The sequence below is a fragment of the Rhinolophus ferrumequinum genome, chromosome 9, assembly GCF_004115265.2.
Source record: "Rhinolophus ferrumequinum isolate MPI-CBG mRhiFer1 chromosome 9, mRhiFer1_v1.p, whole genome shotgun sequence".
Lineage (NCBI taxonomy): Eukaryota > Metazoa > Chordata > Mammalia > Chiroptera > Rhinolophidae > Rhinolophus > Rhinolophus ferrumequinum.
In genome coordinates this window covers 77144035-77167515 of record NC_046292.1, presented here as the reverse complement: position 1 = coordinate 77167515, position 23481 = coordinate 77144035, and the positions used below count along the sequence as shown (strand labels likewise).

The following is a 23481-nucleotide window of genomic DNA, read 5'->3' as shown; positions in this document are numbered from 1 at the left end:
AAAGAGAGGCTGGGGGCCCATTTGATGCCCAGGGAAGAAAATGACATTGAAGCAGTCAGCATAGAGATCCACCAGAGAAAGGCTCAATATATTTTTTTAAAAAAAGGTAATATATTTCAAAAAAAGTGTCGAAAAGTACCGAGCTGTACACCTTAAATGCATTGCTTCAAGCCTATGTGACATGGATCTCAATAGAGCTGTAAAAAGTATTTAACGTGAAATGACAGAGTAGTATTTTCAAATATGCCACATGCATGGGTTACACTGAAGCTATTTACTATTTGTAAACCCACCCCCCACACACACAAATGCTGTAAGTGGATCCAAAAACGGTCAAGCCTTAACATGCATGGTCACTCAATGACACGATGAATGAAATGCCCCGCTGGTGCGCTGCAGAGAGGACAGAAGCCAACTGCAGTTCCGCCATACCCAAATTCCTGTGCTGTGGGAGGCAGTACCAGTGTCAGTGTAACAGCTGACATGTGCACAGCACTCCCTTAGTGCCAGGGCCTACTCTGAGGGCTTCACATGTACTACTGTTTTCAAAAGTATTTATGAGGCTACACAAGAGAGAGGAGACTGTCTTCCCCAAGCCACGTGTCTCACAATTGCTGGTGTGAAAATTCAAACCCAAAGTCTAACGTCAGAGCTTACCCTCTTAACTGATATAGTGTATCTGCCTCCCTTAATTATAATCAGAAAGCCGATAAATGAGAAAGTTATCTAATTGGAATCTGATCACTACCCTCCTCCTACTTCCCAATTAGATTTACCACATCAGACAATATAAAAATATTTAAAATGCAGGCATGAAACCTAGCATTCATAACACAATACCCACGTCCTATTTACCTTCCGTGTTACTGACTGTTGGCTCAGGAGTGATTCTGCCATCGTGAATATTAGCGCTCTCCTCATCAGCACATATCAGATGGTCATCTTCTCTATTTTCGGGCCCCTGCTGTGCCTCTCTTCTGACTGCTGAGCAGGTGTGTATATCTTCTTTCCTGCTGGTGTAGCTCTGTAGCCATCTTGGGACAATATTCTTAAGAGATTCTGTAAATCTGCGAAGAATGCCCTGTTGGGGGGAAAAAAACATGTAAGGTAGTTTGAGAAATGTATCTTTTTATATAAGTACCAACTTATAGAAAGCCACACTAAGAAAAACACAACTGTTTCCAACAAAGTTTCCTAAATATCAGTTTCTTGAGTTAATGCTGTCATACTAGTATTTCACAAATTGTGTAGACATAATGAAATTCCTGCTTTTTTCTTTCTTCCATAGCATGTATCCATGAGCCAATAATTAACCCCAAATGGCTATATTATTCGAATCATTAAAAATCTCCAATAGTCCTTCCCGTGAGACATAAACTTTAAATTTAGTAATGAAGCATGCACTAAAATGTTATAATCCCAGAGAAAAGGCATCCATTTTGATCTCAGCATATTAAAGAAGCAATATAAAGAATACCTTCAATAGCTTCCTCAAGCAATTATTTTATTGCCGTCTTTTAAAAGAACAAAAATCCAGACAAAACTAGGAGACTCCTTTTCAAAAATGACAGACGACAGACAACTAATCCAACATAAGAAACTCAGTAAATAATCTCATGTTTTTTAATGGTAAAATTTCATTATACAGAATGTTGCCTGAAAATCTGAGGAAATAGTTTTATTATGGTAACTTCTAAAAGGAGAAAAATGTGCTGTAACAACTATCAGTATTAACATTTACAGTAGCTTTGCTACGTGCCAGGCACTATGCTAAGCGGTATATAAATCTTATTCAATCTACTCCTCACAATAATTTTATGAAGTCGGTATTAACAGGGTCACTTTACAGATGGAGACTTAAAATGAACACCATACTTAACCAAAGGTCACTTCTGGGGCAGCGGTAGATTTCTGTGGAGAACAATCAGCAAACAAAACCAGTCAAAATGGATATAATAAAGCTCATTCCCTAAAGCTCATGAACTTTGCTTGCAGACCTTGCCTTTACTTAACTAAAATCTAACCAACGTATCTATCTCAGCCCACAGCAGCTCAGCACAAGGAAATTACCGTGAGACAGAGAGGAGTTACTAGTGGCACAATGAATGACAGCATCAAGAGCTCGACAGTAAAAAGGAATATGGAAGATAAAACTGACCCGGAACCACTGGAAGAAAACAACATCCCTCTACTTCAGTGTACCGCTGTGGGGTGAGCGACCCTAAGTCATAAGAAAAGGCCATAAGCTCAGAATCCCTGAGTCCTGGGGGTTCCCAAAGTGTGCCCCCGGCACAGTGACATCAGCATCGCCCCAGGCCCTATCCCAGCCCTACCACACTCAGCAGGTAGGCTCACCTGTTTTAACAAACGCCCCCAAGGGATTCTGATGGGTGCTCAAGTTTCAGAACCACCATTCTCGTTAAAGAGATTAGGAAATTAGATACATTTAATGAAATTACAATACATTTATTTCAGGGAAAAAGTCCCTCTACAAGAGGTGAATAAAATTATGTGGACTTACAAGTCTTATTAAGATTCAGTTATATGGAAAACGTATAATGTGGAGCACTAGTCACGCAATCATTAAAATGTATAATAAAATATTCTAAAATGAATGAGAAAAACAAATTGTCCAGTGGACTGTAATGCAGAGTCTCTGGTCCCACTCCCCACACAAGAATGCAGGATATGGTGAGGCCAAAAACGAACACCAATGGAGCCACAGATAACGGAGTCATACTACTATATTCTCGCAGGCAGCTGGGTTGAAGATACAGGAAGCAGGCTCCACAGGATGCGCAATCCGCAATCTGCTTCTCTGCCAACCAACCAACCCCTACTAGCTAGCTGCAAGCCGCGCCTGCTATCCCACCACGGCAGTTATATCGTGGCTAATTGGCTCACTGGTTACAGCTGATGGCCAACCAGTCACAGCTGATGGCCATCTACTACCCGAGCCAGCACCTTTCCACGTGAGGCCAAGAGCCTGGAAACCGATTTCTGGGACTCTGTCCCCACAGGACTGTACAGAACAGACTGTGGCTTACAGAACAGTCTCCCCAGTGTTTCCCAAACTTTAGCCATGATTTTCACCTGTACTATTACTTACTGAGTTTTCTGTCTATCCGCTCACTTCTCTTCATAAATTTAGCTTTTCCTACACAATAAAATCTACCAAATCACAGATTGATGCTGTACTGGGCTTCACGTGCCCATCCCTCATTCTAGTCTTGAGAAGCTGTCCCACCAAACTGGCTTCTGGAGGGTGTGGCCCCTGACAGACACCAGATATTTGAGGACGGGAGGAAAGAGGTCTTTCCTCCTGTGCTCCCTCCGATTAAGCGCCCCATCTCTAAAACTACAGCTCTCGCCAGGTGGCCCCTCCTCCACTCCTGACACCATTTCTTCCCCTTATCCTTCCAGTCTGAGGGATGACGGCAGCTTCTGCTATTGCTAGTCTCTGGGCCTCCTGCCACCCCGTATTTATTCCTTTAACCACCAGCATATCTCTAAGTAGACTCTCTTAAAAGACATTTCCGTTCAATCATTCAGAGTGTCTGTTTCTTGATGGGCCCCTAAGGTATTGCTACAGTAGTGCTACTTGTCAGAGTTTTTTGTATAATTAACATGAAAATTAAAAAGTCAGTCCATGTATCACTTTGACTCATCTACTTTATCAACAATGGGACAAATGTACCACGCTTAGGGCAGCACTCAGAGTATCCAAAAGTTACATCCAATCTTTATCGCTTAAAGAAGTCCATAAATAGGCCACAAGAGAAGCTTTATTTGGGGACTATTTTGGAATCTTATTTAACTCATAGATGTAACAGCAGACATTGCTTTTCTTCACTCAGCTCACTCACTCAGTACTTACGGGTCCCATACTACATGTCAGACACAGAACACTGGGGAGACGGCAGGGAACGAGTTCCTGCCTTCTTGGAGCTTATATTCTAAATTAGGGGGACAAATAAATATAATATGTAACATATAACATTATCATTCGGTGCTATGGGCAAGAATAAGGCAGGGAAGCCAAATGGGATAGGTATTTTATATAAGCAAAAACCTGAAAAAGGTGAGGAATGAGCCATGCAAATTTCTAGTGAAGTTTTCTAAACTGAGCGAACAAAAAGTGCCAAGACTCAAATACAGCAGTGTCCTTGGTACATGCTGACGAAGCTTATGGTAACCATGTAATGACTGAAAAATCTAACAAACATTAAATAACTATTGAAGTTCTTCAAAATTCCCCTTAAATCATGTGCGTGTGTACACGTGTACGTGTGAGATCCTATGTGTAATCTTTTATTCTATAGCATATATACATATGTACATACATATACAGAGAGAAACTGTAAAAGGACTAACACAGTGGTCCTCAAACTGGAGTCTTCTCATCAGCAGCTTTGGTGTCACCCTGACCAGGTTAGAAATGGAAATCTGTCTGCTATAAAAAGCTCTTGATGTCATTCTTATGCAAATTAAAGGTGGAGAACCAGTGTTCTAAAATCCTCTACAAACTCAGTGACTATTATCCCAATTAAGGCCAGAGTAAACATAACCCTGAATATAAGCTTAAGTACAACAAAGGTTTACCTAAATGATCAGCCTATTTCCATGATTATCAAATACATCAGACCATTACACCAAGTTTTATAAATAGCCACTTCATAATATCAACTCTGAAATTCAAACCACAAGTAAACATAAAAGTCTATCTTTGAAACTACTTTATTTCTAGTTGTAAAGATTCAACAACTTATAGTAAATAGCCAACTACCAAATATTCAACTTTTTAAAACTGCTGGAAAAAGAAACTCCTGATTATGCACAGAATTAGGTGGAGACCATAAAGAGGCAAGGAGCCCTGTCTATTAAATAAATTTGGAGAAATACTTCCCTGCCTGACAAAAGGGAAAAACCGTTTCCTTGTAGAAGTAAAGGTTCCTTTGACTGTATAACCAAAGAACATCTAATCTTTGTCTCCCAAGGAGTGTACACTCAAGTCCCACCTTACCAGATCAGCTTCCTTCCTGCTGTCAGAGGCTTCAGAGGTAAGCATAATGGCCACCACGTAACTCTATGGAAGCTTTCCTACAGAAAACCTTCTCTGGTCCTCCAAGTCTGGGCAGTTCCCCCCTTATATGCTCCAACAGCGCCCCGTACTTCTTAAAGGACGGCAATTTGTCAAACAGGATGTAATTACAGTCTGTCCATCACCTGCACTAGCATTGGCTCTGTGAGCGCAGACACCAGGTCTGCTCACACACAGATTAGGTGGTGCGTGGTTTGAATTTACCTACGACTGCACTGCTCAACCAACCTCTTATTCCTACACATGAATATTCCATGACACGTTTTGAAAAAGAACATCAGTGATTCTAGAACTTAAAAATAAATAATACATTTGCTCAGTGTAATAGTTGTACCTTAACCAAATAATATTTCTGTCACTACACTGATAATCCTTCCTTCAAAAACCAACATGTGAAGCTATCCAAGTACATGGGAAAATTGAAACCATCCTCTGGAATGATAAATAATACAAAACCAACTAAATGAAAAGAAGCAGAAAGGCAGCCCCCCAAAAAGCTAAATTAATGAAGGGCTTAGAAAAATCAACAAAGAAACGGAGCATTAAAATCTTAGAAATACTCCTTGTAACCCTAACAACATAATCACAACTAATGAAGCTAAATTCAAGGATTAAAGGGGTGAATCTTCAAACTCAGACTGGTTAAAATGATTGGGTCGTTTCTCTCTAAGGTTCTGCATTTGGTAAAATACGTCAAAAAATGCCATTGAGATTAGAGTACTCAATTTGGGGGTCAGAAGTAAAATCAAGTAAATGACCCACATATCAAACACAATCGATGTCTAAGGCGCAGTGAGTACACTAGCTTTTCAAACTCCATTTTACCTGATTTCAAGGATTAAAGAAAGAAGGCTGAGGTGGGGAAAGGCTCTTCTACAATCCAAACTCACAACTCATTTCTAATAAAAAAGGTCTTCTTTTCCTATGTATCTTTTCACCAATTGTAAATCTCAGAACAACCAAAGACATCTCTCCAACATGACTAATTCCTTCGTTATCACTACTATATACAGCCTTCCTTCTTCTTACATAGAACCCCCTATTCCTACTAGTTTTCTTGACTTCAGGTCTATGCATCTCTCTTCTTCACATCATACTCTATTAAACAGTAGTACTCAGACTATAAAATCTCTTTTGTCAAATAACTTCACTGCCTCTCTAAGTATAAATATCAAACATAATCCATCATCACCTTTCAGGTTCTGGAGCCCCATGCCTCCAGAATACACCGCTGTTTTTTTTTTCTATCTGCTCTTTCAGTGGCCGTCATTTCCTTAGGGCTGTCACTACGCTTAGTTCTCTTCCACGGTTCTGTACACATTCTCCTTATCCACTGAATTCCCACACCACCAGACTCTCCTTCCCAAACTTTTCGAAACTCTTATTTCATATAGTCTGTTTAATCAGTGTTCCCCCTGCTGCCTCCAAGCCCAAGTAAAGAACAAGAGCTAAAAACACAAGGCTTCACATGAGACTTAAAAAATATCTATTATAAAAACACTAAATTAGAGCGAAAACCTAGATGCCATTGTAATCTTCCAGGTATTGCCAGTTTTTAAATATATCCATTCTAACATTACTTGTTTAACAATACGTCTCTATTCTGACTTTAACACTCAGTTATTTCTATGAGGGAAAAAGGTAATGAAGTATTCAAATTCTAATGCAGTTATACTGAATCTAGTTTTAAATCATCTCAATCTAACCTACAAATCTAAGCTATTACTTGTCATATTTTACAACCTCCAGTGTGACAGTCAGCAGCCAAGTTTTCCCAATCTACCCAGTCCAAAACCTTCTAGCCACTAACAATCCGCTTTTCGTTTCCCTTCTCAACATCAACAGATCAAGCCAAACAACGTGGGCATAAAAATTACTCTGGCTAAAAAATTAAAAACTACAATGGGCCACACATTTCCACTTCCTTCAAAACTCTGTCACTAACGCATGAAGGAGAAACATGGCCTGGCTTAGTCTCTTATTTTCAGTTATCCATATCACAGAGGTGGTGAATAGATAATTAACAGGATGCAAACAACAAGGACAAGAAAAGGAGTCCCTAAAAGACCTTCAAGCTAGCTTTAGGAGACCCACTAAAAGGCCAAAGCAGTTTAACCCAAAGTTCCCTATAAGATATTGCCACTTTTCATCCACAATCTGTTTGACACAGTATGTAAGAATTTATTTCTGAAATCATACTGTGGAAAAGAGCAGTGAAATCAAGCAAACTAACACACACACTGGAATATCTCCTCGCACAGACAGAAAAGACACTGTCCTGTCCTGTTCTGACAGTAAACACAGTAAATTGTACCTGGTGGCGAGACTTTAATTGGGCTTCCCAACACAGAAGAACCTTTTCAAAGCCTGCTACAGCCATGACCATTAACTAAGTAGCTACAAAGAAAACATTTCTGAGAATACAAGGTCATCACATTTTTCCAAAATACTCTGTGCCTAATGAAAATGGTTTTAATTAGGGACATCAGACCAGTCTTCATTTTACTTAAAACTAACCTGCCTCATCAGGGAACTTTCCAGGAAATGGAAACAACACCTGGGCTCTTTTGTCACTTATCAGAAAATGTGGTAAATTCATAAAATACACAAGGGCCTCTCATCACAAACCAAAATACACCATCTCTTCAAACAACTCAACACTTAGATTTATTTCCCTATACATCTAAATGACTGGCATTTCTACAAGGAAAATATGTTAAAAGTAAGTACTTAAGAGAGTAGTAATAATTTAAGGCTTGGCCTCATCACTCAGCAAACAAGTCCTTAAATCCAATATAAAAGATTGAGCCTATAAAAGATTGAGCATCAGTATAAAAAGGAAAAACTGCTAGAAAGAGGCAGCAAAATTCACAGGCAGTTAAAACATTTAAATCAAAAGGTTCTATTTAATCACAATAATTGCAAATGAGTCCTTACTTTATATGCCAGGCCCTGATCTAAGAGCTTTACTTCTATTATCTCATTTAACCCTCACAACAATTTCTGCTCTACAGATGTGTAAATTAAGCACAGAGAACTTAAATAACTTGTATTTATTTACAAGTTTATTACAAGTCCTGGCATAACAGGGATTCAAACCCAAGTGTTTGACTCCATTAGAGTACATTTTTCCTATTGACTCTTTCCATTCCTATTTCCATGGATAGAATTAAACATCTAGGACAAAGAAAATAAAGATAAAAGTCAAACTACTTAGTGACTTCTGGAATGAGTTCAGCATTCAACCTCTAAAGATCCCTCCTTTTCAAACATGAGAACACTCTTTAGTCAGCAGATACCAAGCAGGACATACTTATTTGGAACCAGTGTTACATGGAAGGTAGCAATCCAACAAAACACCATCACCACCAAAAACCTACAGTAACATATAAAGGAGTGTTATTTAGGCAGCCCATGGTCTGTGGGCCAAATTCAGTCCTTGGATGGCTTTTACACGGGCCATATGCTAAGAATGACTTATACTTTTTAAAGAATGTGAAAACAAAGGAAAGAACTTTCAGCTACAAACCTATCTGGCTTTTACAGAAAACATTTGCAGACTCCTGGTCTAAGTTACTGAATAAAGGTGTTTCCTCCCCTCCTTTTTCAAATAGGCTAATGCAGGAACTGACTGGTAAGACAAACTACAACCTAGGAAGGTAAAATGAATGGATTCCCTTAGCTCCAAACCAGAAGATAAAACCTCTGAAGCATCCTCCTATCCCATCCCCCAAAAAAGGGCAAAATTAAGTAGTTCCCTAGCACCAGGAGGTGGCGGTAGATTCTTCCAGAGCCAAGGTTCTGGTAAGAGTAGTAGACCGAAAGGAGGCAGTCAGCCTACAAATCCACAAAAGTCCCATAAAGGAGTAAAGAAAGTCCTTATTTTAAGATTTAAAAATCGGTAATATTAAATTGAGTCGTCTTTTGTATATTCCTGGATACTTTTATGTGCTATTTTCTGCCAATATTAAGTAACACCTACAGTGTTGATAAAGAAACCCCCAAACATCTTTAATTCCGATTCAAAAGCCAAAAATATATTTTCTTTTCCAATTAAATGGGTGAGTGAGGCAAGAAGCTGAAAGTAGTTTGGATGAGGGAAATGATCAAGTATCAAGCTCTAGAACAGAACTGCACAACCTAAAATCACAGCAGCTCTAAGAGAGTTTGGATCTTAGGTGTTATCTTGTTAAGGCATCAACCCCCAAATTTAGATTTTTACCTAAGTACATTTTAAAAATCTGTGATTATAGCTTTTGCCACCTAGAATATATTAGCTCCTTTCTAAACTTTCCAGACCATCCAATGGTCTGTATTAAAAATATTTCATTTTCTTCTGTAGTAACTTTCTTTTAAGGAGATGTAGGAAGGCAGAGACATGTATTCTTCAGGAAATACAAAAAGCATGTGTGTTTGACTTCCATTCTACAAAAGGATTAGGTTAAATGGTCAGACTTTTGATCTGAATTCTGATCTTAAATCTGCCTGCAATACGCGTTTCTCACAAAGAAATCTGAAAACCAAGCACTTTACGTATCAGCCAGAAAACTGGTGGGATTCAATAGTAATGCCAAGACTTCTAACCATTAATAGGAAGCTATTTAATGTTATAAACCACAATTTTACCATTGAAAATTTCCCCAAAATCTTTACTTTCAAAATGTTGTTCTTTTTTTAATGATACAATTTAACACCAGCAAACATGTTAAAGTGTTCAATATTGACCATCCAGAATAAAGCAATCTAGGAAGTCTACCTGAAAGAGTATACAATTTCTCACACTCTTTTGCTGTACTTTTGTTTTCTAACAAGGTTAAGCCACACACTTACTCCCCACCTTACTATCACTGCGAAGTTTTGTAAGAGATTTTTATTAAAATAAGGTAACGTTTTCCTACTCATCCACGTAGGGAGCCAGGGCCCCTCACCGGCAGTTCCCTCCCGCCTAGTTCCCCACCCGCTGCACCACAGGGAGTCGCTGTCTAGTACCTGGGGCCTCTGCCAACCGTGCTGGTAAGGTTGACCTGAGCGCAGGTGGCAACGCCTCGTCGGGATCTTGCCGCCGCCGGCGCCCCATCCTGGTCCTCTGGCCCCCGAGGCCATGGCGGGGCCTCGGCTCCTTCCCGCTACGGGGCGGGTAAAGCAGAGGCGGCCTCCGTAAAGCCCCACATCTCCCGCCCACCCCGACCCAAAAGTCCGTCTGCGCTGCCCACACGCGGGCACAGACACACAGGTACCGTGAAGTTGCTAGCACAGAGGTGACAAAATGCGTGCCGGCAGCAGAGAAGGAGGTGGGCGCTACGAAGCCGAGGAGCGGACTCCGCTCCCGCAGCCCCTCGCGCACCACCTCCTCTGCGTGTAGCACGGTATCTACTATAAGCTCCGCAAAGCACAGCGAGCGCGAATCCACCCGCTCGACTGCCTAACTCGACCGCCGGTCACGGGGATTCTCCCGTCGCCCTAGTCGAGCTGCCGCAGTTAAAGCCGCCGCCGCCGCTACCGCCCAACCCTCCACTATGCGCACAACGCCCACGTGGGCGACGTCACCATCCCCGCAGTCACCGCCTTTGTCAGCGTCTATGGCCGCTGCTAAGGACGCCGCCGCGGTCGCCAGGCAGAACGCTGTCACTTCTTTTAAGTCAGAGGGGTAGTAGATTGGGGGGGAGGGGTATCACGTTGTGAATGCTGTAAATGTCTATTACGTTGCTTTGTACACCTGAAACTAATTTAAAACAAAGACGTTTTAACTACATGAAGGGAAAGGTTTGCTCTGTAAAATAAAGTTTAATGTAGTTAGTTATCTTTTTCCCCAACATATTTCTAAAGCTTGAATATTGTAATTTCAAAAATGAGTATTGGCCAGAGCAGGGTAATTTAAATAGAAGAAAGCTCTTGACCTTACCTAACCCTAAAAGTATTTTTATAAAGGTATTCTTCCCATAAGGTGATGACCTAGAAACACAAGGCTATGGTTTTGCTAGGAGAAAAAGTGTGTCCAAATACCTATAAACAGATGTAAGAATACGGATAATAATGTACTTTGGAAATTAACTCTTAAACACAGGCCTATACTGAACTATCCCATAAAAGATGCCCCAAACCAGTTTACTCTCCCATAGTCACAATGACAAATGAAAATATCAACCACCAAATACTATTGATCTCACACTAGTAAAGGCAATGATAATTTGTTCATTTTGTCTTCAACTGTATTTGTAGTTTTCATAGTTAATTTAAATATTACATAGCTGCTCTCCACGCCATCCCCCATTCTATAAATTCAAGTAGGTTTTGGGCTCATTTCCCCTCCCTATTTTCCCCTGGCAGTCTATGTAAGACACTCTTCTGTCCAGGAAAGGTTAACCCTAATTCTTGATCATTTCAGAAAGGCTACTGTACAAAACTGAGATTTTTCTGAAAAGACTCTGAAATACCATTTTCAGACACATCTTTCATATTAAGCTACCTTATTTTCCCTGAAAATAAGACCTAGCCTATTTTAGGCTAGGAATCAGCTATAGAATCTATAGAACTATAGAATCAGCTCTAATGCATCTTTTGGAGCAAAAATTAATATAAGACCCGGTCTTATTTTACTATAATGTAAGACCAGGTCTTTAACATAATATTATAATATAATATAATATAATATAATATAATATAATATAATATAATATAATATCAGGTCTTATATTAATTTTCACTCCAAAAGGTGCATTAGAGCTGATTGTCCGGCTAGGTCTTATTTTCGTGGAAACATGGTATTTCATGGGTGGCAGTGCCGGCTCTGCTACTTGCTCTAAATATTCATTTAGGCATCGTGCCATGTATCACACATCCTACCCTACGTGCTACAGCTACCGCCCCCCAGTATTGGTCAGTCTGGAACTTCTGACACTCACCACAGCCCTGCCGCTCTCTGCAGGTATCCAGTCTTTCCTTCCACTGGCTTGCTGCTCCGTGACATGTCACCAACGGAACAAGCTCCCAGTCACTAAGCTCTCTACCCCAGTTTTCCATTCGTCATACACCTAATAACAATAGTATCTGTTGTAGTAAGGATGGAATGAAATAATAAATATCCAATGTTGGGAACAGTGCCTAATATTCAGTAAAACCTCAATGAATGTTGGCAGTTACTATTATTAAGTGGCAGGGACACGGGACATACAGCTGTGGAACATCAGATGGCAAACTAATGGCAGAGTTAGTAAAGACAAAAAACTGATGTTTTAAAATCCGAATTAGATGGTCTGTATTCTAACACACACACACACACACACACACACACACACACACACTCACACACGATCTGTACCAAGTAATGCAATACAGTTCAAAGTGCATATAAACAACAATTTTTTTTAAAAAACAGACAATAGTAACATACTGCAGTCAGCTCATTATACACAAAAATCATGAACAGCAGCTTCTCATTAAAATCTCCTTATCCTACTCATTTACTGATGCTAACCATTAAAGAAAAAAGGTCCAGCAGGCTACACGCTTGCTCTCCCTCTCACAACACATTTATTGCTATACATCCAGACCAACTGCACAGGCCTCTCTGGGTTAGGTACATAAAGTTCCTCTGTAGAAATTTCTGCACACGTGATCCCACAATGTCTCCATTACTGGGAGAATTTTACAAATGAAGAGACGGACAGCAGGGTCATCTGTATTCAATCATCTCCTGCAAACACGGTGAAGTGGGCACCCGTGAACGGTATACCTCACTCCACCTCTTCAGCATTTTCCAGAATTCAGTAAGCTAGCAACAGTAAAACCACACCACAGTGAAGCCTACCAATGCCAAACCAACCCACAAAGAGACAAAAATCCATACCCCCTCCGCACTCCAATCCAAGTCTTGGTGTGTCTTGTGTTTTTACAGTAACACTGCTCTCCCCAGTCTATCTGCATTCTGGGCTGAACCAAGGTGACAGAAATTCTGGAGGCTGAGGCCCAGTCACTTTCAGGGGTTATAATACAATGTGAAGCCAGCAGTTGGCGGGCCAGGTGGAAGACCAAAGAACACAGCTGTGAGATTTTTCAGTTGCTTAGGAAACAGGACAGAATGGCAGTGCATGGCCTGGTGGCCAAGGGGAGTGTGGCACCAAACTTGCAGTCAAAGCATATGTACACCTAAAACACGAGTGGACAGCAAAATCATTCAGTCCTACGTAGGATGTCTGGTTACAGAGAGCAGCATTCTGTAACCTCTTCTGCAAAGAGGGATTTGCAACCTCATTCTCAGGCAATAAAATCCTCTTGCATGAGCTCAGGAACATGAGATCGCCCAAGCTGCTTTGTAACAAAATCCAGTACCTTATGAATTTCTGCAAATCACTTTTCTCTGCATTTTAGTGCGCAGTCTTTTCTGTCTACAGACATATTATAGAAACACATTTCATATACATAATATATTATTTATAAAAAAAACAAATTAGAATATTGCCTCAATATTATACAGTACAAACTGATTAAAACTACCAGAATAACTTTGTTTGAATCTGTGGAGGTTTGTACACAGAGGGGTGTGTAGTAAGTGCAAACAGAAACTCTGCCTCTTCATTAATCCAGGATTTTCAGTTCTCTGGCTTTCGGGAAAAAGCAGAAACAGTCGACTCACCCAGGTGACAATGCATGTTCCTACTAACTTCTCAGGAGGGGAAAGGAAGCGGCCCAGGAAGCACATGGCATCCGCACACTGGTCTGAGGTCCCGCTGGGCCGCAGCATGTTTGAAAGATGAGGCTGGTGCTGTCTCAAGGTGACCTGGCAGAAAGGTGCTGGGTCCTGCGGACGAAGTGCTGGCTGCCTTTCACGGAGGAGTCTGGTCCTGCCCCACTGGAATGCAGAGGCCAGTGAGTTCAAGCTCCTGTCCCCACCGCCCCTCCCCACCCAGAGGAACCACCCTCCAAATGACTGAGGGGACCCCACCCGGGGGCTCTTCCTAAAGGGACTCACAGGATCTGGTTTATTATGGAATCCAGTCCTGGAAATGACACTGTACAAGGGAGAAAGCTGGACCCCAGGTGAAGCTTCTAGGAAAAGTAAAGCACAGCAAGACCCAAAGTTAATGTAAATACTTGTCATTTCTGCCCCACATGCTAAGTCATGTCAGGTGAGAACAAAACTCAAACTTTATTGCTTAAAAAGTTCTCACACTGTAACCGTGTCAAAACAACTTACTAAAACCAAAATAACAAAAACATTAAAGAATTTTCTAAAAAATCACCATAATCCCACCTTACTGTAATACAACAAATACTTTTCTACTATAAATTTCACTTTTTAGAAAGGATCTTTGGCAGAGACACACCATTCTGGAGACTTTCCAAAGCAAAAACCAGGTTCTCTTCCTGTTTGTTGGGTTCTAAATACTCCAGGCAATGAAATGAGGAGGTGATTATGCCTCTTCCTAACCACACCCCCGTTTTACCCAAAGTGAAGCAAAATCTTAGGTATGGCGGCAGGGCAGTGAAGCTGGGAATGGAAATGTGAGGAGGCGCCTCCCTGACAGACACCCCCGGGGAGTTCAGTGCACATTTAGGTTCGGGAGCAGAGTCCCAGGATGAAGAATGATCCTGTGGACTTCTGGCCCAAGTCCTCCCTGGACTTGTTAGAAGAAGGACCGAAAAACTGATGCCAGCCAGCAATGCAGATTCTGCTTGAAGATCAGTGCAGAGGAAGTTAAAGCCTTTTAAACAAACGTGTGCTTGGTTTGTAAGAACAATTACGGGTAAGGATGACCTTATCCTCCACCGAACTGCTTTCTAGTTCAGTCAGATCTTTGTTTTGCTAACTGCTGTCACTCCCACCCCCTTCCACAGCTGTCCTTGGGGTGCTGGACCAAAACAGTGACCCTCAATTTTAGGGAAGAAATGGTGGCACTCAGGAGCAGAGGTCTCAGAAGTGGGTAATCTCTAATTTATATATAGAATTCACTATCTTCCTTAGGAATATCACGAAAATTCCATTTTGTTCTAATTTGAAAAATAAATATCATAATAAACCAACCTGGGTTCCTTCATTATGAAGATGGTGAATTAGGTAAATGCTATGCCTATTTCATGCCAGGATCACATCAAAATTACAAAGAAATTATAGAACAATGAATTTCCAGAATCATCTGAAGACTAAGTGAACAGAACCCCTATAACTTAGGATATAAAAAGAGACTACATTGAGACAGCTAGGAGGGGTAGAGATGCGAAACAGGTTCACCCCAAACTCACATATACTGGCTGAACACTGGCAGAGACACCTCACTGGAGAAGGTTGACTCCAGAAGCAGAAGGTGTCCCGGCCTCATGCCGGGTTCCCCATCCCAGGGGTGTTGTGCCAGGAAGAGGAGTTCCCACAAGATCTGGAAGTGAAAATCAGCCAGGATTCTGTCGGCCCATCTAGGTGAGATGGTAGCCAGCTGGAAACATAGACACCATCTGAAAGAGCCGGTGCACAGACTCACTCACTTGGTCTCCAGAGGAGGGGTGACAACTTGAGAGGCGCCACAGATATATGGGGTAAGAGTAAGGTGAGTGGCTTCTGAGTGAGGGCTGGAGGGACAGCAGTTATTATGACTGTGTGGAGCCTGCCACACATGTAGCCTACAGGAGGGCGCCATCTGTGCTGTGCTGAAGTCACCATCAAAGGGCCAAATCTGAGACAACAGTGATCAGGTAGAATCTCACATAGCAAGTGCTGCATCATGGAAGGCACTCTCGACACCTGCACCACTACCTGGCCTGCGCAAGTAAGGAGGCTCTCTCAAAGGCTGAGCATTATGAGCAACCCTCAGGTGGAAATAGGCCTACGGGGAACTGGGCCTTTTGCTAAGCTCTCCCAAGTCCTCTACTGGTGGCAGCCAGCCTTGGTTAATAGGGAAGCCACACCTGCATGCCTCTAAGTCCAGTACGTAGAGGAGCCAACCACATATAGCTTTGTGAATCCTACCAGGAAACTGTGGCCAGTACTCTGTTTTCCCAAAAATAATACCCGGTCTTATATTAACTTTTGATCCAAAAGATGCATTAGGGCTTATGCTCAGTGGATGTCATCCTGAAAAATCATGCTAGGGCTTATTTTCCAGTTAGGTCTTATTTTTGGGAAAACACGGTAACAGGCAAGGCTGAAATTGGCCTACTATACAGGAACCTCTATCAGGAGACACCACAAAACCATACACTGGGGCCAGCCTCAGACCACACCAGAGCATCACCTGGTTAGCCCAATAGGTGCCACACTCTAAGGGGGGTTATCAACAGACATAGAACCCATAGCCATGAATCCCCCTTTCAGGGGTCAACTACCACACAGCAGCCTATTCACTGTGATCGTAGCCAATTCTCACAGTCAATCAGCCTGGGAATCGATCCCATCTACTGAAGCACCAAAAGCAATCAAGGCTAACCTACAACAGGAGAACACAGTCAAGGGAATCCCTGGAACACACACAGGTGACCAGGGAGATTGTGCCATGGAACTACATGGAACACATACTATATTAGGCCATTGAGAAAAGACTGAGGGACATTGCAGATCTACCTAATACACAAAAGTAAGCACAGAGAGGCAGCCAGAATGAGGAAACAAAGAAACACGTCCCAAATAAAAGAACAGGAGAAGCCTCCAGAAATTGAACTAAATGAAATGGAAGAAACCAACCTACCAAAGCAGAGTTTAAAACACTTGTTATAAGAATACTTAAAGAACGTAGTGAAAATTTCAACAAAGATATAGTAAGTATAAAGACGACCATATAAAGCATTAAAAAAACACACTCAGAAATAAAAAATACAATAAGTGAGGTGAAGACTGCACTATCAGGAATCAAGAGCAGATCAGATGAAGCAGAGGACTGAGTCAGCAATGTAGAAGACAAGGAAGCAGAAAATACCCAATCGGAACAACAACAGCAGAACAAAAATGTGTTAAGGGACCTGTGAAATAACATCAAGTGGAACAACATTCACATCATAGGAGTACGGGGGTGGGTGGAGGTGGGGAGGTAGCAACGGATCAGAACCAATTTGAAGAAATAATGACTAAAACCTTTCCTACCCTGGCAAAGGAAATTGACATACTAGCTCAGGAAGTGCAGAGAGCTCCAAAAAAGATGAACCCCAAACCCAGACACATCATAAACCAAAAGGCAAAAGTTACAGATAAAGAAAGATTTAAAAAGCAGCAAGAGAAAGACAGCTAGTTACTTACAAGGGAGCTCCCATAGGCTGTCAGCTGATTTCTCAATAGAAAATTTGCCAGCCAGAACAGAGTGCAAGGAAATATTCAAAGTAATGGAAAACAAAGGCCTACAACAAGACTACTCTACACAGCAAGGTCATCATTTAAAATTGAAGAAGAGCTAGAGAGCTGCCCAGAAAAGAAAAAGGTAAAGGAATTCATTAAAACCGAGCCAGTCTTCAAAAAATGTTAAATGGACGTCTTTAAGCAAAGAAACAAGGAAAAAAAACAAACGAAGATAAAAAAATATGATTCATAAAATGGCAATAAGGATGTACCTATCAATAATCACGTTGAATGTAAATGGATTAAATGCTCCAATGAAAAGAAGACATGAGGTAGCTGAATGCATAAGCAGACAGGACTCAGGAGACAACCAAGATGATGCAGTAGGTAAACACTGTGCTTACCCTCTCTCACTACCACATAAAATTTAAAATTAATCTACAAAACAACTGTTATTGAGAATCACCTAAAATCAAGCTGAACTGAAGCCTTTTAACTAAGGACGCACAGAGAAGCCACCTCCAGACTGGTAGGCAGGGCAGAGACCCGCAACAGGCTGGTCCCACACCCACGTGTGACTATTAAAGATAAGGAGGGATATTTCAGCTTTAGGGGTTCCCCAACCCCCCAAAGTAGCTAGAGGTCCCAGCCCCACCCCAAACCAGGGTTTCAGTGCCAGAAAGAGAAGTCTCCGTAATTTCTGGTCGTGAAAACCAGTGGAGATTGTGACTGAGATAAAGGGTGGCTGTGCTCCAAAGCGCTCCTCTTAAAGGGACTGCGTGCAGACTTACTCACCAATAGAATCACTGGCTTTGAGCTCCAGTGCTGGGGCAGTGGCTGGAAAGGTGGCAGGGAACTGAGTTGTCTGGAGTGGGACAGGGTAGGGAGAGGCGGCTTTGTAGGATCAGGCTTTGCACAACTCTTTCACTGTAGTCAAGACCAGGCCTCACAACTAGTGAGCCCCAGGGTCAGTCCCTCCCATTGATATACAATTATCAACTAATGCTCAACTAAAAGAGGAGGGCGCATACAATCCACACAAGGGACACACCTGGAGTATGTGGCTCAGGTGACTGTGCCACTGAACCGCACAGCACACCTACTACGTAAGGCCACTCTACTAAGACCAGAAGACATAGCATCCCTACCTAATACATGGAAACAAACACAGGGAGGCAGGCAATATAGGGAGACAAAGAAACATGTCCCAAATAAAATAACAGAAGAAAGCTGCATAAAAAGAAGTAAGTGAAATGGAGATAAGCAAACTATCAGATGCAGAGTTCCAAACACTGGTTATAACAATGCTCAATGATCTCAGGGAGAACTTCAACAGAGAGATAGGAAGCATAAAAATGGCGATGGAAATCATGAAAAAGAACAAGTCAGAAATATAGGATACAATAACAGAAATGAAGAATATATTAAAGGGAAGCAACAGTTGTTAGATGAAGCAGAGAATCCAACCAGTGATATAGAAGATAAGATAGCAGAAAACACTGAACCAGAAGAGAAAAAGAAAAAAGAATCCAAAACTTGAGAAGAGTTTAAGGGGCAATATCAAGTGTACCAACATTTGCATTATAGGAGTACCAAAGGAGAAGAGAGAGAGCAAGGAATTGAAAACCTATTTGAAGAAATAATGACAGAAAACTTCCCTAACCTGGTGAAGGAAATAGATATACAATCCAGAAAGCACAGTGTCCCAAACAAGATGAACCCAAAGGGGTTAACACCAAGACAAATCATAATTAAAATGCCAAAGGTTAAATACCATCGAGAGAAAAGCAGTTAGTTACCTACCTACAAGGGAGCCCCCAGAAGACTGGCAGTTGATTTCTCAACAGAAAGTTGGCAGGCAAGGAGGGAGTGGCAGGAAATATTCCAAGTGATGAAAAGCAAAGACCTCCAACCAAGATTACTCTATCCAGCAAAGTTACCATTTAGAATTGAAGGACAGATAAGATGCTTCCCAGACAAGAAAAAGCTGAAGGAACTCATCACTGCCAAAACAGTATTACAAGGAATGTTGGAGGGACTTTCTGAAGATGGGAGGGGGGTTAAGGATGGGTGAAAGAGGAAGAGATTAAGAAATACAAATTGGTGTTACACAGTAGTCATGGCGATGTGGGATATAGCATAAGGAATATAATGAATACTAATTTAATAACTAGGTATGGCACCAGATAGATACAAGATCTAGCAGGGTGATAGATGAGAATGGGGTTGAGGGCAGGGTGAAAAAGGGAAACGTATTAAGAAATATAAATTGGTAGTTAATACAGTATGAGGAATATAATCAACAATGTTGTGAAGATCATGTGAGGTGCAAAATGGGGACTGAACTTATCAGGGGCATCACTTTATAGACTGTGTACAATGTGCTACACACCTGAAACTGAAGTAGACTAATATTGAATGTCAACTATAACTAAATATATAGGTATATATAGTCACGGGATGTGGAGTACAATATAAGGAAGATAGTCAATGATATTGTAACGGTTATATAAGATGTCAGAGGTGTAGCAGATTGGGGGGTGGGTTATAACTTTATGCGGGTTTAAAGTTTCACTATTATGTTGCTTTGTACACCTGAAACTAATAAAAAAGATAAATTAATTAAAAAAAAACAAAATAGGATGCATACATATGCTGTATAAAAGCAACCCATGTCAGATCAAAAGACAGTCAGACTGAAAGCAAAGGGATGGAAAAAGATATTTCATGCAAATGGAAATGGTAGAAAAGCTGGGTACTGATATTTGTATCAGACAAATAGACTTTAAAACAAAGACTATAATGAGAAAAAAAGCACATTATGTAATAATAAAGCATTCAATACAATAAGAGGACATCACCCTAGTAAACATTTATGCTGCCTACATAGGAGCGCCTAAATAGATAAAACAAAATTTGAATGACATAAAGCAGAGATCGACGGTGCCACCATCAGAGTAGCACACATTAACCCCACTGACACCAACAGACAGATCTTCCCTACAGGAAATCGACAAGGAAACAGTGGCTTTGAATGACACACTAGACCAGATGGATTTAATTTATATTTTTAGAGTATTTCCCCCCAAAGCACCATAATATACATTCCTTTCAGGTGCACATGGAACATTTACCAGGATAGTCCACATTAGGCCACAAAACAATTCTCAGTATATTTAAGAACACTGAATTCATATCTAGAGTTTTCCCTAACCACAAAAATATGAAACTACATCAATTACAAGAAAAACTGAAAAATACAAAAACACATGGAGGCTAAATAACATGCTACTGAATAATCAATAGGTCAACAATGATGTCAACGAAGAAATCCAAAGATATTGAGACAAATGAAAATGAAAACAATGACACAGCAAAAACAATCGTAAGAGGAAAATTCATAGCAATGCAGGCCTGCCTCCAGAAATAAGAAAATTCTCAAATGAACAGTCTAACTTTACACCTAAGGGAACTGGAAAAGAAGAGCAAACAAAGTCCAAAGTGAGTAGAAGGAAGGAAGTAATGAAGACCAGATCATAAATAAATAAAATCGAGATTGAAAAACTCGACAAAACAGCAATGAAACCAAGAACTGCTTTTTTTTGGAGAGATAAACAAAATTAACAAGCCTTTAACCACACTAATCAAGAAAAAAAGAGAGAGGACCTAAATATAAAATCAGAAATGAAAGAGAAGAAGTGACAACAGACACCACAGAAATACAAAAAAAAAAAAAAAAAAAAAAAATTAGAAAATACTACAAGTAACTATACGCCAATAAAGTGGATAATCTGGAAGAAATGGATAAATTCCTACCAGCATACAATCTTCCAAGACTGTATCAAGAAACAAAACATCTGAACAGACCAATTACTACCAATGAAATTCAATCAGTAACCAATGAGCTCCCAACAAACAAAAGTCCTGGACCACATGCCTAAACAGGTAAATTTCACCAAACATTCAAAAACCAATTAATAACTATTCTCTTCCAAGTATTTCAAAAATTCCAAAAGAAGAAAAGTCTCCCTGGCTCATATTATGAGGCCACCGTTACCTGGAATCCAAAACCAGATGAAGATATCACAAAAACAAAACAACAACAAGAAAAGTATAGGCTGATATCCCTAATGAAGATAGATGCCAAAAATCCTCAACAAGATATTAGCAAACCAAATTCAGCTATACGTTAAAAAGATTATAAATCACAATCAAGTTGGATTCATTCCTGCTCTGAAAGTTTGGTTCAATATTTTCAAATCAATTAACGTTATTCAGCACACAGAGAGAATGAAAAATAAAAATCATATGGTCATATCCACAGATGAAGAAAAAGCATTTGACAAAATCGAGCATCTATTTATGATAAAAACTCTAGGCAAATGTGGAATAGAACGGCCAGATATTAGCTAACACACAGCTAATATCATACTCAATTTGGTAAAGGTCAAAGCATTCTCCTTAAGATCAGGAACAAGACAACGATGCCCACTTTCACCCTTTTATCCAACATAGTACTGGAAGTCCTAGCCAGAGCAAGCAGACAAGAAAAACACATAAAGGGCATCTAAACAAGAAAGGATGAAGTCAAACTGTCATTATTTGCAGATGACATGATACTATATAGAGAGAACCCCAAAGATTCCACCAAAAAATTATTAGAACTGATTAATGAATTTAGTAAAGTAGCAGGATACAATATTAATATTCAGAAATCGGTTGCATTTTTATACACCAATAAGAAACTATGAGAAAAAGAAATTTAGAAAAAACATGTACAATTGCATTTTTAAAAAATAAAATACTTAGGAATAAATTTAAGGAAATGAAAAAAACATACTAAGAAAATTATAAGACATTGAAGAGAGAAATTAAAGAGGACACAAATAAATGGAAACATTTCCTATACTCCTGGATAGGAAGAAGTAATATAGTTAAAATGTCCACACTACCCAAAGTACTCTATAGGTTCAATGCAACCCCCATCAAAACACCAAAATTTCTCATTATTTACACAACTGCAACAAATAATCCTAAAACCATAAAAGATCACCAATAGCCTTGGCAATCCTGAGAAAGAAGACAAAACTGAAGGTATCACACCACCTAATATCAAATTATACTACAAGTTATACTACAAATTATACTACAAATTATACTACAAGTAATCAAAACAGCATGGTTCTGACATAAAAACAGACACATAGATCAATGGAACAGAATAGAGAGTCCAGAAATATACCCATGCTGATATGGTCATTTAATGACAAAGGAAGCAAGAATTTACACTGGGGTAAGGACAATCTATTGAATAAGTGGTACTGGGAAATCTGGACAGATACATGCAAAAAATGAAAATGGATCACCATCATACACTGTATACAAGAATAAACTCACAATGGATTAAAGACTTAAATGGAAGACCCAAAACCATAAAACTCTTAGAAAAAAAATATAGGAACTAAACTTGCAGACATTACCCATGGTAATATTTTTGCTACTGTATCCACTCGGGCAAGGCAAACAAAGGAAAGAAAATGGCACTACATCAAACTGAAAACGTTTTGCACAGCAAAGGAAACCATCAACAAACAAAAAGATATATATATATATATATATATATATATATATATATATATATATATATGTATATATATACACACACATACCTATATATGGTCTGGAATTAAGTTTGTGAACTTGTTGCAACAATGTTGCTAACCATTTTTGATATCAGAGAGATAATTAATTATGAATTTGTACCAACTGGACAAACAGTTATCCAAGTTTACTATTTGGAAGTGCTGAAAAGGCTATGTGAAAAAGTTAGACGACCTGAACTTTTTGCCAACAATCCACGGCTCTTGCATCACGACAATGCACCAGCTCACATGGCACTGTTTGTGAGGGAGTTTTTAGCCAGTAAACACATAACTCACCTGATCTGCCCCAAATGACTTCTTTCTTTACCCAAAGATAAAGGAAGTATTGAAAGGAAGATATTTTGATGACATTCAGTACATCGAGGGCAATACGATGACAGCTTTGATGGCCATTCCAGAAAAAGAGTTCTAAAATTGTTTTGAAGGGTGAACTAGGTGCTGGTATCAGTGCATGGCTTCCCAAT

General features: G+C 40.1%; 1 protein-coding gene across 1 annotated transcript in view; it reads right to left on the bottom strand.

Annotated features, from left to right (window-relative positions):
- Positions 1-10666, bottom strand: part of LOC117027110 (nuclear pore complex protein Nup153-like) — an 85155-nt gene extending 74489 nt beyond the window's left edge. Inside the window, 2 exon segments of the mRNA XM_033114506.1 lie at positions 856-1081; positions 10091-10666. Coding sequence (XP_032970397.1) covers positions 856-1081; positions 10091-10204 — 340 coding nt within the window. The 5' untranslated portion in view covers positions 10205-10666.
- Between the last annotated feature and the right edge of the window lie 12815 nt (positions 10667-23481).